Source organism: Oreochromis aureus, linkage group 6, assembly GCF_013358895.1.
Source record: "Oreochromis aureus strain Israel breed Guangdong linkage group 6, ZZ_aureus, whole genome shotgun sequence".
NCBI classification, from domain to species: Eukaryota; Metazoa; Chordata; class Actinopteri; order Cichliformes; family Cichlidae; genus Oreochromis; species Oreochromis aureus.
The window spans coordinates 41,753,001-41,766,959 of NC_052947.1; the positions used below are offsets into that span (position 1 = coordinate 41,753,001).

The following is a 13,959-nucleotide window of genomic DNA, read 5'->3' on the forward strand; positions in this document are numbered from 1 at the left end:
AATGAAATACAGTTACATTTTCAAGCACTTTTAAGCACCACATCTGAAATTCAAGCACTTTTCAAACCTTGAAAAGACGACATTAGAATTCAAGCATTTTCAAGGATTTCAAGCACCCGTACGAACCCTGTCAGTTCTTACCTGCTGCCTTTGTTTGTCTTCCATTTGTGTCCTATGTGTGAAGACTCTTTTTCTGTGTCTTGACTCTTTCTGCTGTCAGGTGGAGTTGTGGGCGGGTGCTCCACCTGTTGGCTGAGTCTCCCTCTTGCCAGTCGGCTCTGGGAGCTAAAGGTCGAGCAGCAGCAGGTTCTCCACCAGTTTCCTGTTGCCAGCTAATCAGCCCACGATGTTTCTGAGTCTTTGTCTTAGCATGAAGCTCACGTCCATTTATGGAGGAAACCGACCAACAAAATAAAACAGGAAACGGCCAAAACAGAGAGCTGAGCAGCACACAGGGACGCACCGAGACATGAAAAAGTCAAAATGCAACACAGGATTCAAACTCACAGAGAGAACACGCTGTGTGCTGATACACCTCTCTGCATCGAATCATTATTCATCTGTGGCTCTCTTCCACAGCCTGTCTTTGTTTTCCTGCCCTCACACCGACCGGTCGCAGCACAAAGCTGTTGGGGTTTTCTACTGTAGGGTCTTCACCTTACAATATAAAGCACCCTGAGGCAGGCGTTGTTGTGATTCGCTGCCATATAAATAAAACTTTTATTACACGAGGTTGATAATAAATTCAGTCACGTCAGAAAATATTCGGAGGGTTCCTCCTCAGAAGGATGTAGCAGCAGGTTTGGTCTGCATGTAAGCCAGGATCCTGATTATATTCAGCAGTGACCTTTCCTGCAGACTGTTTCACAACCCAGAGTCGTGTGTGTGTGTGTGTGTGTGTGTCTGTGTGTGTGTGTGTGTGTGTGTGTGTGTGTGTGTGTCTGTGTGTGTGTGTGTGTGTGTGTGTGTGTCTGTGTGTGTGTGTGTGTGTGTGTGTGTGTGTGTGTGTGTGTGTGTGTGTGTGTGTGTGTGTGTGTGTGTCTGTGTCTGTGTGTGTGTGAGAGAGAGAATGAGTGTGTGTGTGTCTGTGTCTGTGTGTGTGTGTGTGTGTGTGTGTGTGTGTGTGTGTGTGTGTGTGTGTGTGTGTCTGTGTGTGTCTGTGTGTGTGTGAGAGAGAGAATGAGTGTGTGTGTCTGTGTGTGTGTCTGTGTGTGTTTGTGTGTCTGTGTGTGTGTGAGAGAGAGAATGAGTGTGTGTGTGTGTGAGAGAGAGAATGTGTGTGTGTGTGTGTGTGTGTGTGTGTGTGAGAGAGTATCAGGTGAGGATCATATTTCAACAATGCATCATTTTGTCCACACCCCATCCCGACTGTTCGTAGAACCAACGCTCTCACTCGTCTGCGTGACGGCTGAAGTGCTGCTGCTTCTTTGATGGACGCTCAGACCAAATCAGGGAAAGTTTACCTGCAACCTCACAAACCTGGAAAAGTAAGTACACCTTTCATTCCTGTTGTTTCTGCGTCGCTGTGAGGGTTCAAGATCCGACAAGGTGACACCGCGAGGAAGCTGTGTTTTCGATTCTTTTATGACTGTAGTCATGATGAGAAACTGACATTTCTGTAGATAACTAACTAAAACGGGACCGACGGGAGGAAGAAGACCATTTTGTCACACTTTATTTTGATTTGATGGCTGAGAAAAGAGAAAAACCAAAGATGGGATCTCAGTGTTTCTGTGGCTCGGGGAATTTGAGCCAACAAGTTGAAACACAGCTTCACATTCCAGCACAACAGAAAGTACACACACACGCCGTGTGAGCTCACCGACTCCTTTACGTCACGCAGCACACCCACAACGTCCAACCCGAAACTGGGACTGAAAAATGGAAAAATCACAGATGATGATTTTACTGAAGGACGAGCTGCGTAGCGTTTACCTGTAGTAATGCGTTCCTGCTTTTATTGTGAAAGGACTGAGATCAGAGGTGAGCGCAGGGTCTGTACTCATGTCGGACACGCTGGATGTGACCTCTCTGACGCATGGCGGTCATAAAGGAAAGGCTCAGGGTGACGCCATCGAGGCAGAAGGTGGAGGAGTTTGTGCTACGGGAGACCAGGAGTGCCCACAGTGAAACAAATAAACACAGGATTGAATGAATCAAGTGAACAATTAATCAGTAAAAAATATAATTTTATATTTAAAGCATGTGTAAGTATTTCACTGTTTAACTCATTATTTCACGGTTTCACCCATCAAAGTCAGGGGGCGGGGCTAACCCTGATCTAATCCAAACCAGTCAAGAATACAGAGTTTGTACTTTGTAGTTTTGAACTTGGCAAGTAGAGTCAGGAGTCTGGGCTCACGAGGACAGGAGGAGAGCTCACACTGAGACATCATCCCCACTTCCACGCCGGTGTCCACGTCGCCACGGAAACAGCTGTCTATGAGGTTTCATCGCATCGTGATCTGGGATTGATGCGCCATGACCTGCAGTTACAGTGACTTATGTAAATGACTTCATGATGAGCTGCTGCACAGAAGGATGCAATAATTATTTAAACTGTAAAACAATGAAATGTTTGAATATTTAAAGTAATGTACTGATACATATTTATTCATGTCATTTGGCACTCTGGGCCCTCCGTACCCACAGCCTTCTTTTCCCTTGATAAATTCTCACGTGGCGTGTCCTGTTTGTACGCAGCACGGCGCTCACGTCTCTCTTTCTCCTCAGAAATGGAAGCCGGTGTGGTTGTCTCTGACGCCCCCCAGCAGCAGTGGAGTGGGCCGACTGGAGATCCAGGATATGGGAGGTAAACAGCTCCAGTTATGTTATAAAATAACAGACGGACCATCACTGTGATCGTTTCTTATTAGTTACTGAGCGCTCACATCAGTAAAATAAGACTGAAGCTCACTGATTTCATACAAAGCTCAGTTTATTTACAGTCCAGCTGAACTCAGACTGAGGGAGCAGCTGTTGGATCGTCTCCCTGGATTATCCGTCACATCACGATCACGTCTCAGGTTTTATCCTGTTCCACTTTGATATTTGAGGTGATATTTAAGACGTGACACTAAATGTCAGATTTTCACAGCTTAATCAGGTCAATGAAACGCTGTGGGGAGCTCCAGGGCCGTGCAGAGATGTTTGAAGGGGCAGGTGCTCAAGCCCCCCCCCCCGCTGCACGTGCCTGCCGAGCTCCACCTCAGGGAACATTTACGTGCAGATCCATGCACGTAAGAGGAACCACATGGCGGTGATTGGATCAGCAGACCTTGTGGTTTTGTGGCATTCATGTTCCACAGCAGACTGATGCTTCCAGGTAGGAAACAGGGGTTTATCCTTCAATTCGTCACCCATCAGTAGCTGGAATACACCTTTGTATTCCAGAAAAGATGTTAGCCTCCCGGCTAACATCTTTGAGCGTGTTATTCACCTTTTTCTTACTTGCAGATTGGACTACTGCAATTCATTGTATTATGGTCTAGATCAGGCCACCATCCATCGTCTTCAGATGGTTCAAAATGCAGCTGCTCGCCTGCTAACTGGTACCAAACGGAGAGAGCATATAACCCCAGGTTTAGCTTCTTTACACTGGCTTCCTGTCTCCTACAGGATCCAATTTAAAGTTTTACTTTTTGTTTTTAAGTCACTTAATGCCCGAGCCCCTCCTTACCTGTCTGAGCTCCTCTCTGCCTATGCTCCAGGAAAAACTGAGGTCTAGCTCAAAATTAATGCTGTCCATCCCACGGACTAATCTCAAATCCCGTGGTGATAGATCCTTCTCTGTGGCAGGTCCCAGACTTTGGAATAGTCTCCCCTTAAATATTAGATCTGCACAAACACTTGAGCAATTTAAATCATTACTAAAGACACATTTTTATGCCCTGGCTTTTAACACACTATGATCCAAGCATTTTGGTCTTATTTGAATTAGTTTTAGTTATTGTTTTAATTCTTTTATTGTCCTATTATTGTTTTTTATTGTTATTATTGTATTACATTGTTGCTTTTCAATGCCATTTTTATATTGTTAAGCACTTTGTGCAGCATCGGCTGTTTGAAACGTGCTATATAAATAAATTTGACCTTGACCTTTGAACAGGCGTTTGAGACAGATTTTACAAACCACTGTATTATAAAGGTAGAACATTTGAAGTGTTGGTCGTAATCCTGATTACATAAGAAAGCAATGATCGCAGCGGTGGCTCTAAGCCCGCACGTGTAAACATGGACTCATTTCTTCTTTTCGTGCTTTGATGTTGATGCTCGATCGATTTACTGACACAAAACTGTGAACACAAAGTGCAAATTATAAAGAAAAACTCTCAATCATCTTCTGATGTTGTGATTCTCCAGACTTTTTCTGTACTTCATCCCTGTCCGACATCTGCGCTCCCTAAAATATTCAGCTTAAACAGAAAAACATAACTAATTAAATATCTCGTTTATGTCTTTATGCTAAACTCTCGTGTTCAGTGGAGACGCTCAGCACTAAAAGCCGGCTTCATATCAGTTCCTGGGGAGCTAAAAATAAAACTACACGAGCACGAAAAGACGTGGAATCGTGTCATGTTAGGGATGCTGGTGGTGCTGAACGCATGTCATGCATGCAGCGGCGGGCTGGGCATCAGCAGCTGAACGCCAGCACTGGATCTGACGCTTTAACAGAGCCCGGGATGAGGGCAATGTTATGTAAGGTCAGCAGCAGCATCTGTACAGTGAACACATGACATGCACGTTTTACATGAACGACACACGAACATCAGAGAAGAGTTTGTGAATGAGAACATGGCTGAAGGGCTGAAGCAGGCGGACGAACAGGATGGAAAAGCAGAGAAACTGCTGCCATCAGTGGTCAGTGTGTGCGCTTTAAAAGGTGCGATCAGCGCGGAGACCGGAAAGTGTCCGACACGGAGAGAGCTGCTCGTCACAGAATCTCGGTGCTTCCTTCAGTCCTTTCTCTGTGACCTGCACACAAACACATGGCAGGGATGTTTCACTGTGGACGTCAAAGAGCAGCTTTAATGCTAACAAAGATGCTCCTCGATGTAGACGCCTCTCACCTGCAGAGACAACAATTCATGAATGATAATAAAGAAGATCTGAGGATGAGAACAGTAATCGCTCTGTCATCTGCAGACACACCAGCCAAAAATCCTCACTGCTGCCACATGTGCGACATTACTGACCCCTAGTGTTCGGTTTGGTTTTTGCATGGTGACGTTTGGTCACCTGAAACTGGCTGCTTTTCATCTCAGATTCATCCTGATGCCACTTTTAGGAAATTCCGTTCAGCTGTGAGGGAGATGCAGTAGAATCAGCAGTGGAAGAGTACTGATGTTACAAAGGAAGTAGTAAAAGTAAATATACTTTCAGAAGTACTTAGAGGAGTACCAGAGGCCCGGGGGAGCTGTTCCTGCACTCGTCAGGACCAAGAGCTCAGATGTTCTGCAGAATCTGCTGCAAACACATCAGACGTCACCTTCTACACCTGCTCTTCCTTCAGCTCTTACTGTGTTTCAGGTTTGGTTTGTAATAATCAGCAAGTCTAAATACAAGCCAAGCACACTTCAACCAAACTGAGGTTAAACATTGACTCAAGCATTGATTCAGTGTCCAAAGTCCAGCAAGTTTTGCTGTTTGTCTTGCAGGTGTGTGCACACAGGAATGTTTGAGGTTGCACAGGTTAAATGTTTGCTTTGAGCGCTGACTTTTGCTCACAAATACACAAATGGAGTAAAAATAAGTGAGTGCATTTTTGTATGAAGTTCCTATGCACTCAGTGTGTTTGAACTCCAGAAGGAAACTCAGTATTTCACAGCAGGAATAAAGCTACACCAACAGGAAATTATTTATCTGGAGTTCTCTCCTGCTTCTTCCCTACTCACTCAACCTGGATCTCTCCACGTTAGCCTGAGTTTAGAGAAAGTCTGCAGGGTTGTTGTCGTCTGCATAGAGGCCTCAAAGACAGAGGGACGGCATCACTGCTGAAAAAATACACCTGGCTTTAACTGCTTTAGCATCCCATAGTTCACTCCAGGAAAATCATGGGAAACATCCATGTGCCATCCATCCAGCGAGCCGCAAAGCGCCTCCACCTTCCAGAGGTTCTGCTAACAACAGACATGCTGTGTTGCCAGGTCTCCTTCCCTGCTCCAAATACTCCAATTTCTGGAACTGGGATGCCAGTTTGGGTTTTCTTAAGTCTATGTCTTAAAAATTCTTCACTTTCTGTTCTTCAGCTTCAGTGGCCTGAGGATTTCAGCTTTGCTGTTTGCAGATGATGAGGTTCTTTGCATCATGAGCGCAGAGTGCAGGAAAGAGAAGCAGCAGCTCCAAGGCCAAGGCCATGGTCCTCAGCTGGAAATGGGTGGTGTACCCGCTGTGATCCAGGATGAGTCGCTGCCTCGAGGTCTTGTTCACAGGTGATGGAAGAGGAGGAGATCGACAGATGGACTGGTGTGAACGCCAAACCGAGAGCCCTGAGTAGGGATGGGTATTGATAAGATTTTAACGATTCCGATTCCATTTTCGATTCTGTTTAACGATTCGATTCTTTATCGATTCTTGTTTTTAAAAAGGAGAACACTAAGGTCGATTAGCTTAGAACTGTTTTATATCTTCTCTTTCAACAAGATAGAAATTTAGGAGTAACATGGCCTTACAAACCCAACAGTGAGATCTTAAGAGATCCACAGCCTACGGCTCTTCAATGGGGTGTCACAGGGTCCGCGGGGAAAATTGTAAACGTAAAATAATAAAATAAATATTCTTCTGTAGCAATAACAAAGTATAACATAAATTATTCTGTAGCAATTACACAAGAATATCCAGTAATGTCCCTGCCTACAATTAAACACATTCACTTACCATCTGCTGTGGCAAATGGCTGCAAGGTTTTGACCACAAACTAGTCACTGCTCGGTGACATGCGGGCCTGAAAAGAGACGCTACCGGTAGACTGCAGCGACAACTGCCAGCGAGCGCCAGCCAGACTCTGTCTGTCTCATCATGGTCACCTAAATGCACAGTAATGGCAGGTTTTGTAATAAGGCAGATCGCGCTAACATAATATGCACTGTTAGCTGATTATTTACCTGCCGCATTAACGGGAGAGGACGTGCAAACGTTACCGCTGCTGCTGGGTTGAGATTCACGAGTCCGGAGCGGAATTAAAGACATTCATTTAAGTTCATCGCGTGTTTTGTGAGCAAATGCTTTTGCATATTCGTAGTGTTTCCTCCCTTAATGAAATATCTACTTTGCAAGTATTGCAAGTTGCCCTGTTGTCATCCGTTCTCGTAAAGTATAAACAAACTTTTTAGCGTTTGAGCCGCTTAGGCGCCGTGTTTCCTGCCAGGTACGCTCCGACGCTCCGCAACGTGGTGACGTCATTCGGGGCGACTGGAATCGATAAGGGAATCGTTTGCAAAAATGGCAAACGATTCCAAGGAACTGAAACAGTGGGAACCGGTTCTCAACAAGAACCGGTTTTCGATACCCATCCCTAGCCCTGAGTGTAAAAGTGAAGCTTTACTGATGATCTACAGTCACCCTCTGCTCTGGGTAGTTACTGATAATGTGAAAATGATCTTCCTCTGAAAGGTGAAAGGCAGAGCTTGGAGTACAGCTGCTACTCCTCCACATCGAAAGAAGATGGTGGTGGATACTAGGATGCCCTCTGGGATACCGGGAGGAAGCTTGGAGGCAGACCCTGGACTGACTGAGGGGTTATATCTCAGCTGGCTTGGGAATGCTTGGAGTCCCACCGGATTGGCTGGAAGAGGTGGATGAAGGGGGGTGGTCTGGGTGCCCCCATGACCCAAAGCTGGATGGATGGACGGATTCATAGCAAAATGTATCTATAAAAGATGAATGTAGCTCTGATCTGAAAAGCGGCGTAAACCTTCATTCTTTGCCAGAAGGGGGCGACTTCTCTGACTGCAAAAATGATTTTGATTACAGGAAACCAGCTTCACAGTAAACCTTCCTGATGACTTTATCATGTCTGTCACTGGTCTCAGACCTTAGTGGATAAAACAGGATGTTTATCCTTTAAATTATGAGTCAGATCAACAAGAGTCTGCAGGCTAACGCAGGTCGAGCTTGTGGCTCGCAGGTCTGCATGAGAGCCCATCGTTCAGATCCTCGGTAAATCTTGTATTTACCGACTGCACTCAGGTGTGTTTGTGAGTATGACAGGATGATTCAGTGCTTAATCCTGTCTTTATAAACAGATTCGTCTTTAAATATGACTGCCTTTTTCTTGTGACGAGTAATATTTGTGTTCAGCTCCCTCACACATACATTTGAATCTTACTTGGTTTTAAATCAGAGCTTAGCCACAAACACTCCCACACCTGCGAGTGGAAGTATCGCCTGCGGCTCTTTGACATTCAGGAAAACATGTCGCCTCACGTTTCTCCACCCAGAGAAGAATCGTGCGCTCTGAGCAAAGACTCATTGGGTGGAAACAGCTGCAGTGCAGAGTGCACACGAAGCTTATTGTTTGAACTCGCTCTGTTTGAGAAGAAGCTGTACAGGCCGCGTGATTTTCTCCGCCGACTCAGCTGTAACTCTCTGCCTGTTTGTGCACCTGTGTCCTGCAGGGGGTGATCTCGCCACTGGGGTCAGAAAACACGGGGACCGGAGGGTGAAGGTGGTCCGACTGTCCGAGCTGATCAGCGTCCTCAGACTCCCCCCGAACGCTGAGGCCTGCCCCATGGTGAGCCGTCCCGCTCGCCTCTCACGTTTCCACTCGTCAAAAGTCGAAAAGACGCTTAAAGCTGCTTTGTGTCTGCAGGAGAACATGTGGGCGTTCTGCGTGGAGACTCAGGACAGGACGATGGTGTTCGCCGCACTCAGAGACGACTGTGCCGACTGGGTGGACAAACTGTGCCAAAGCACGTTTCAGGTGTGAAGGACACAAATGTTCCTTCTTTTTACGTTTTACACAAATGTGCAGCTTTATGATTTCACAGCTAATTATTTAAGTTTGCTTCATTCGCTCTCTCAGAAAGGAGGCCGTCCACGCTTGAATCAGCCCCAAATGGAGGAGAACCAGATATACGTCTCAGTAGAAGAAGGTAAATTCTTTCTTTGCTTTTGTCTTCTCCAAATACTCAAGTCTGGTTAAGAGCGCCCCCTATGGAACAGGATGAGCAGTTATTGCATCCCTCAGTTCTGACACGTTCACATAAACGTGAGTTTGGGAAAATATGAACATTTGACACACGCTGAGCAAACAGTGAGCTACTGTACACGATACTGCAGAAATGTGCAGCTCACTCTGGCTGCTCAGTAAAAGTGGACCGTAATAACCTTCCTAACATTCAACATGCACTCTGACGTAGTGTTCAGAAACATCTTTAAAGGAGCAGAGAGAGGTTGAACCTCTCACTTTTTGCTCATGCTGTCAGTATTTATTAATTGTCTGAGGAAAATTTCGTGCATGTATTTAAACTGTGTTAAATTATCACATCACTGTCTGCTTTGCTTTATTTGCAAAGTAATGAATGACAACACACTTCTTCTTTACAGCCTCTGAATTCTGGGTGGCGATTCAGAGGACAGAGGCAGCGACCCGCTGCGGCCTGCAGGGGGCGTACTGGCTGCAGGTGGGGCGGGAGGCACTGCTTCTGAAAGAAACCCAGAAGAAGAACGTTGTTCACGAGTGGCCGTACGAACTCCTGAGACGATACGGGAATGATAAGGTGTGTGCTCCTCATGGTCACGATTTAAAGGTGCTTTTTGTATCACCTGCTGCATGTTATTATTAAATCTTTCACCACAGGGGGGCACCATTGTACCAGACTGTAAGGAGAAGCAGGAAATTAGAATTTAGCCTGAAATCGGGACTCAAGCCCCACAGCAGGGAGGTGTTGGAGCTCTTTTTATGGAGCTGCGTCCACAGTGCGAATCGATATTGTCTGCAGGCGTGCGCCTGAACAGAAAGAGAGCAAAAATGTTAGCACTCTCCAGGAACCGTGCAGATGGTTGCCTGTGTTTCACTTTTATCATTTATATAAAATGATAAAATCTGGTTGTGTTTGGTGATAATTCTTCAGCCATATCTCGCTTCCACATGAGTGTGGATATTAGCGCTTCCTCTCCTGCTGGGTGCTGTATTAGCTTGCTGCGCCATCATGTGGTAAAAAACGGTGTTACAGAAAAGTCTGGCTCTCATGCTCTGATGTTTTCACCTGAAATTCACAGCTACTGTTTCTTCACATTCTCGTTAAAGTACAGTTCATGCTGAAAGGTTTAAGTGAAACTGAAGCTTCACAAGTGTAAGACGTTTATTTTCTCTCTTCCTCCCAGCTGACCCTAACCATCGAAGCGGGGCGGCGCTGCGACTCCGGTCCTGGAGTGTTCATCTTTGAGACGCCGCAGGCCGAGAAGATATTCACCCTGATTCAGAGCACCATCAAACTGAAGACTTCATCAACCAACCAAAACCCAGAGGGAGAGAAGGTTGTGGTAACCAACATACAGGCTCATTCGCCCCTCCCCAAAGTCCCCGATATGACCAACATAGCCGCCATCCTGGAGAACAAACTGAGGACAGAGGAGAGCAAAGAAGAGAGCGCACATGCGCGAGAAGATCAGCCGCCTCCTATCACCCTCATGCCACTCCCACTGGTCCCTATGTCTGATGGCTCCTCTGCAGGTAACCATGGAGACCAGTCAGAGGCCATATACGCTAATCCGAGTGACTGCATCCGACCGGTGATGAAAACCCCGCCTGTCAGATCCACGTATATCGACCCTGCGAGCGTTCTCCCTCTCAAACCCCCATGTGCCGCTCCGCATCCCCCCCCTCGTGCCGACGACCCGGATTCGGTCTACTCGGAGGTGTACGACAAGATCAGCCCTCACCAGAACAAAGACAACGTCCTCCAGAAAAAAGAAGAAATGAAGGTTTCTGCAGAGGGTGATCCCGTCTACGCCCAACCCAGCAGCCGGAGCAAAGTGTCTCTGAAAAGTGAAGCCAAGGCCGACCCCTTTGCTCATCTTTACGCTCATGTCTGTAAGAAAGCACCATCGTCTAGCCCCTCGTCATCCAATGAGAGCACCCCTTCCTCCTCCTCGTCTCCTATCGCCAACACGAGCACAACAAAAGCCACGGATTGTTCGCTTGATGATGTAATCTATGAAAACCTGGGCATCATTTAACTGTGGTGTTTAGAAGACATCTGAAACAATCAATGACATTCTTCATAGTAAAATTGTTTGAAAAATCTGTTAAACTTGGCCGTGTTACCGCAGCAGATATGTTGTAGGCTAACCACAGACTGTAGAACTTTGGGACTGGACGTCAGAGGAACTGCTGGTTTTGTAAGGTCAGGGATCAGATGGCCTCACTTTTCAGCTTCGCTCTGTTTGAGAAACTTCTTGCTCGCTTCCTAAAATATGAATATTTAATCATTAAGACAGGTAAATAAATAAACCTGCATGAATGTGCTTTATGTTAATGCATCTGTTTATCTGCATATTTATAAGTTTAGCACTCCTGTGTTGCATATTCATACTCTGACTGATATTTCCACAAACACTATAGTATTATTTTACATATAAAACTGTAAACATGCTTGTTTGGTTAAGATGAACAAATGTATGTATGTCCCAGACTCATGTTACATACATGGGTCCTACTATGTTTCTGTGTAAATATAGGAGATATAACAGGTATCGCCATCATCTGTTACTGTAAGTGTTATTGTGTTTTATTCTAATATTGTGCTTTAAATAAAACAAATATGTTACATTTTTGTTCCACTGAATGAATCCTGGTGTTTTTAACACTGTGTTCACAGTTGTGTGGACAGATGATTTTATATATTTGTACATTTGGGAAGTTCCCATAAACAATTGGGAAAGTTGGAGTGTTGGCGTCGTGTTCAAACACCTGATGAATCAGGGAAAATATTTACCATACTGCACCACTGCCTCCTGAGAAAGTCCTGGCGCCCGTCACTTTCAGTCAAGATCAGGTTCATTGACAAACGAGAAGGAGCAGACGGGGTGAGTCCCCATGTTCTTGAGACCCCCCAGCTTTGTGGAGTCTTTCATAAACTATTCATGTTGAGTCTGAGTCTGCAGAGGGTCCCAGTGCTGTGGAAGACATCACACCTCGTCCCTCTACCAAAGACGCCATGTCCCAGTGGCCCCAGGATTACAGCCTGTGGCACTGACCTCCTACGTCACAAAGACCTTGAAAAGACTCATCCTGGACCATCTCCGACCTATCAGCCCCGTCAGGACACATCAGGATCCCCTTCAGTTTGCTTACCAGCCCTGTGTCAGAGCTGAGGACGCCATCATCTACCTGCTCGGTCGTGTCTATGTCCACCTGGACCAGCCGGCGAGCACTGTGACGGTCATGTTTTTTGACGTTTGCAGTGCATTCACTGGAGAGGAGGATGTTGTCCAAGATGAGGACAATGATGGATAATACCTCCCACCCACTCTGTAACATGCTGGGAAATCACAGGTGCACGTTCAGTGAGAGACTGAGATTACCCATAATGCACCACTGAACGACACAGGAAATCATTCCTGCCGGTGGATCTCTGCACAACTCCTCCATCTAATGCACAGCACACAGTGCAGCAGTTACAGCCTGTAGCACGTCCTCCACAGTGGAAATAACTAAGTTTCTCTGTAAGAATCTGGATGTTTATAACTCAGATATTTGTACATATTAGAGATATTTCTTATACAGTATATTGTAAACTTTGTAATATATTGTATTATTTAATTAGTTCAGTGTGTTACTGTGTTTGCTGTCTTGGAGTGATTGTGACCACAAAATTCCTTGGGGATGACTAAAATATTATGATTCTGATTTCATTGTATGAACTTTCTTTGTTCACGGTGCAAAATCACACGTAATACATTCATTTATTTTCTTTAAATTTAATCGACGTAACAACCTAAAGCAACAAAACCAGAAGCGTGAGGATGGGAGGGTGGAGACAGCCGGATGCACTGATGAACTTTGACCAGCAGGGGGGGACGTGCAGCATGCATGGCTGAAACAGGAAGCCATGACATGACGTGCTTAGACATGTACTTCACTTCTTTAGCACAAGGTGGCACTGCTGGATTTTCCAAAACTCCAACATGAACTGTAAATATAATTTGTGGTTATACAGTGAAACAAAACCTTTGTGCATAAAATGTTTTGCTTTTAAATTACTTTTCTTTGACTCAGTTAATAGAAAAAGATAGATTCACAAAACAGGACTGCTTCATATGTGACGGTGGAGGCGCCTAAAACTGTAGATTTGGATCTCTGTGCTCTGGTCTGGATGCACACCTGAGGCCGTTGAGGGGAAACATAACCCTCTGAAACTTCAGCCTTTCTTTTATAAATCAAATGTTCGTCACATTGAGGTTATCTGCTCATCCTGTGCAGACATGCTGCAGAGATGATCCGGTGACAGCTTTCTGTGACTGAAGCCGAACTAATGAGCGATAATCCTAAAAGAAGTTCAAGATGCAAAACCATCAGGTAATGGTACGAATAAAAGATGGTGTAGCTTTAGTCCTCGTTTCCTAGAAGACGTCAGCGCTTACTCAAACCTGCTGACTGCTCAACGGCAGCCAGTTTTTTTGGACGTTGTAATGCATAAATGTGACCACAAGTTGGCGCTGTTACAGCCTTTATCAGGAGGGGCTTGGTGCTCGTGTTCAGTTGGGCCTTTAGAGTTTTCGTGTCCTCCCTGTGCCAGTGTGTTGTTTCCTTTCCTTGGATAAAGGCCTGCATGAAGCAGGTGAGATCACGTGACTTCTAACGTTACCTTTGGTATGAGGCCTTCGTGTATAAACATCCTTCGTAACTCTGATCAGATTGATTGTATCTATCACCAAAAATATTAATCACAGCAGTTTCCATCGTGGATGATGATCCGGCCGCGTGAGGCATGTGATAAAGCGTCTTTTATTCGT

General features: G+C 45.5%; 2 protein-coding genes across 6 annotated transcripts in view; one reads left to right on the forward strand and one right to left on the reverse strand.

Annotated features, from left to right (window-relative positions):
* Positions 1-1,355: 1,355 nt before the first annotated feature.
* LOC116324733 (docking protein 3-like) lies at positions 1,356-11,797 on the forward strand. Of its 5 annotated transcripts, XM_039613640.1 has the most exons (8): positions 5,561-6,146; positions 6,249-6,431; positions 7,612-8,187; positions 8,616-8,731; positions 8,810-8,920; positions 9,023-9,092; positions 9,547-9,719; positions 10,327-11,796. In XM_039613640.1, the coding sequence occupies exons 4-8, from the start codon at positions 8,729-8,731 to the stop codon at positions 11,179-11,181; spliced, it is 1,212 nt and encodes a 403-aa protein (XP_039469574.1). In that variant the 5' UTR covers positions 5,561-6,146; positions 6,249-6,431; positions 7,612-8,187; positions 8,616-8,728; the 3' UTR covers positions 11,182-11,796. The 5 variants fall into 5 exon arrangements, with proteins under 5 accessions (XP_031601306.1, XP_039469573.1, XP_031601307.1 ...); XM_031745446.2 differs by lacking the exons at positions 5,561-6,146; positions 6,249-6,431; positions 7,612-8,187 and adding exons at positions 1,356-1,487; positions 2,734-2,812 and having other exon boundaries at positions 10,327-11,797; XM_039613639.1 differs by lacking the exons at positions 5,561-6,146; positions 6,249-6,431; positions 7,612-8,187 and adding exons at positions 2,734-2,812; positions 2,949-3,325 and having other exon boundaries at positions 10,327-11,797.
* LOC116324738 (neuronal membrane glycoprotein M6-a-like) overlaps positions 4,031-13,959 on the reverse strand; it is a 38,563-nt gene continuing 28,634 nt past the window's right edge. Inside the window, exon 8 of the transcript XR_005613427.1 lies at positions 4,031-4,974. The gene's annotated coding sequence lies outside the window, so the exon portion shown is untranslated. The remainder of the gene's footprint in view (positions 4,975-13,959) is intronic.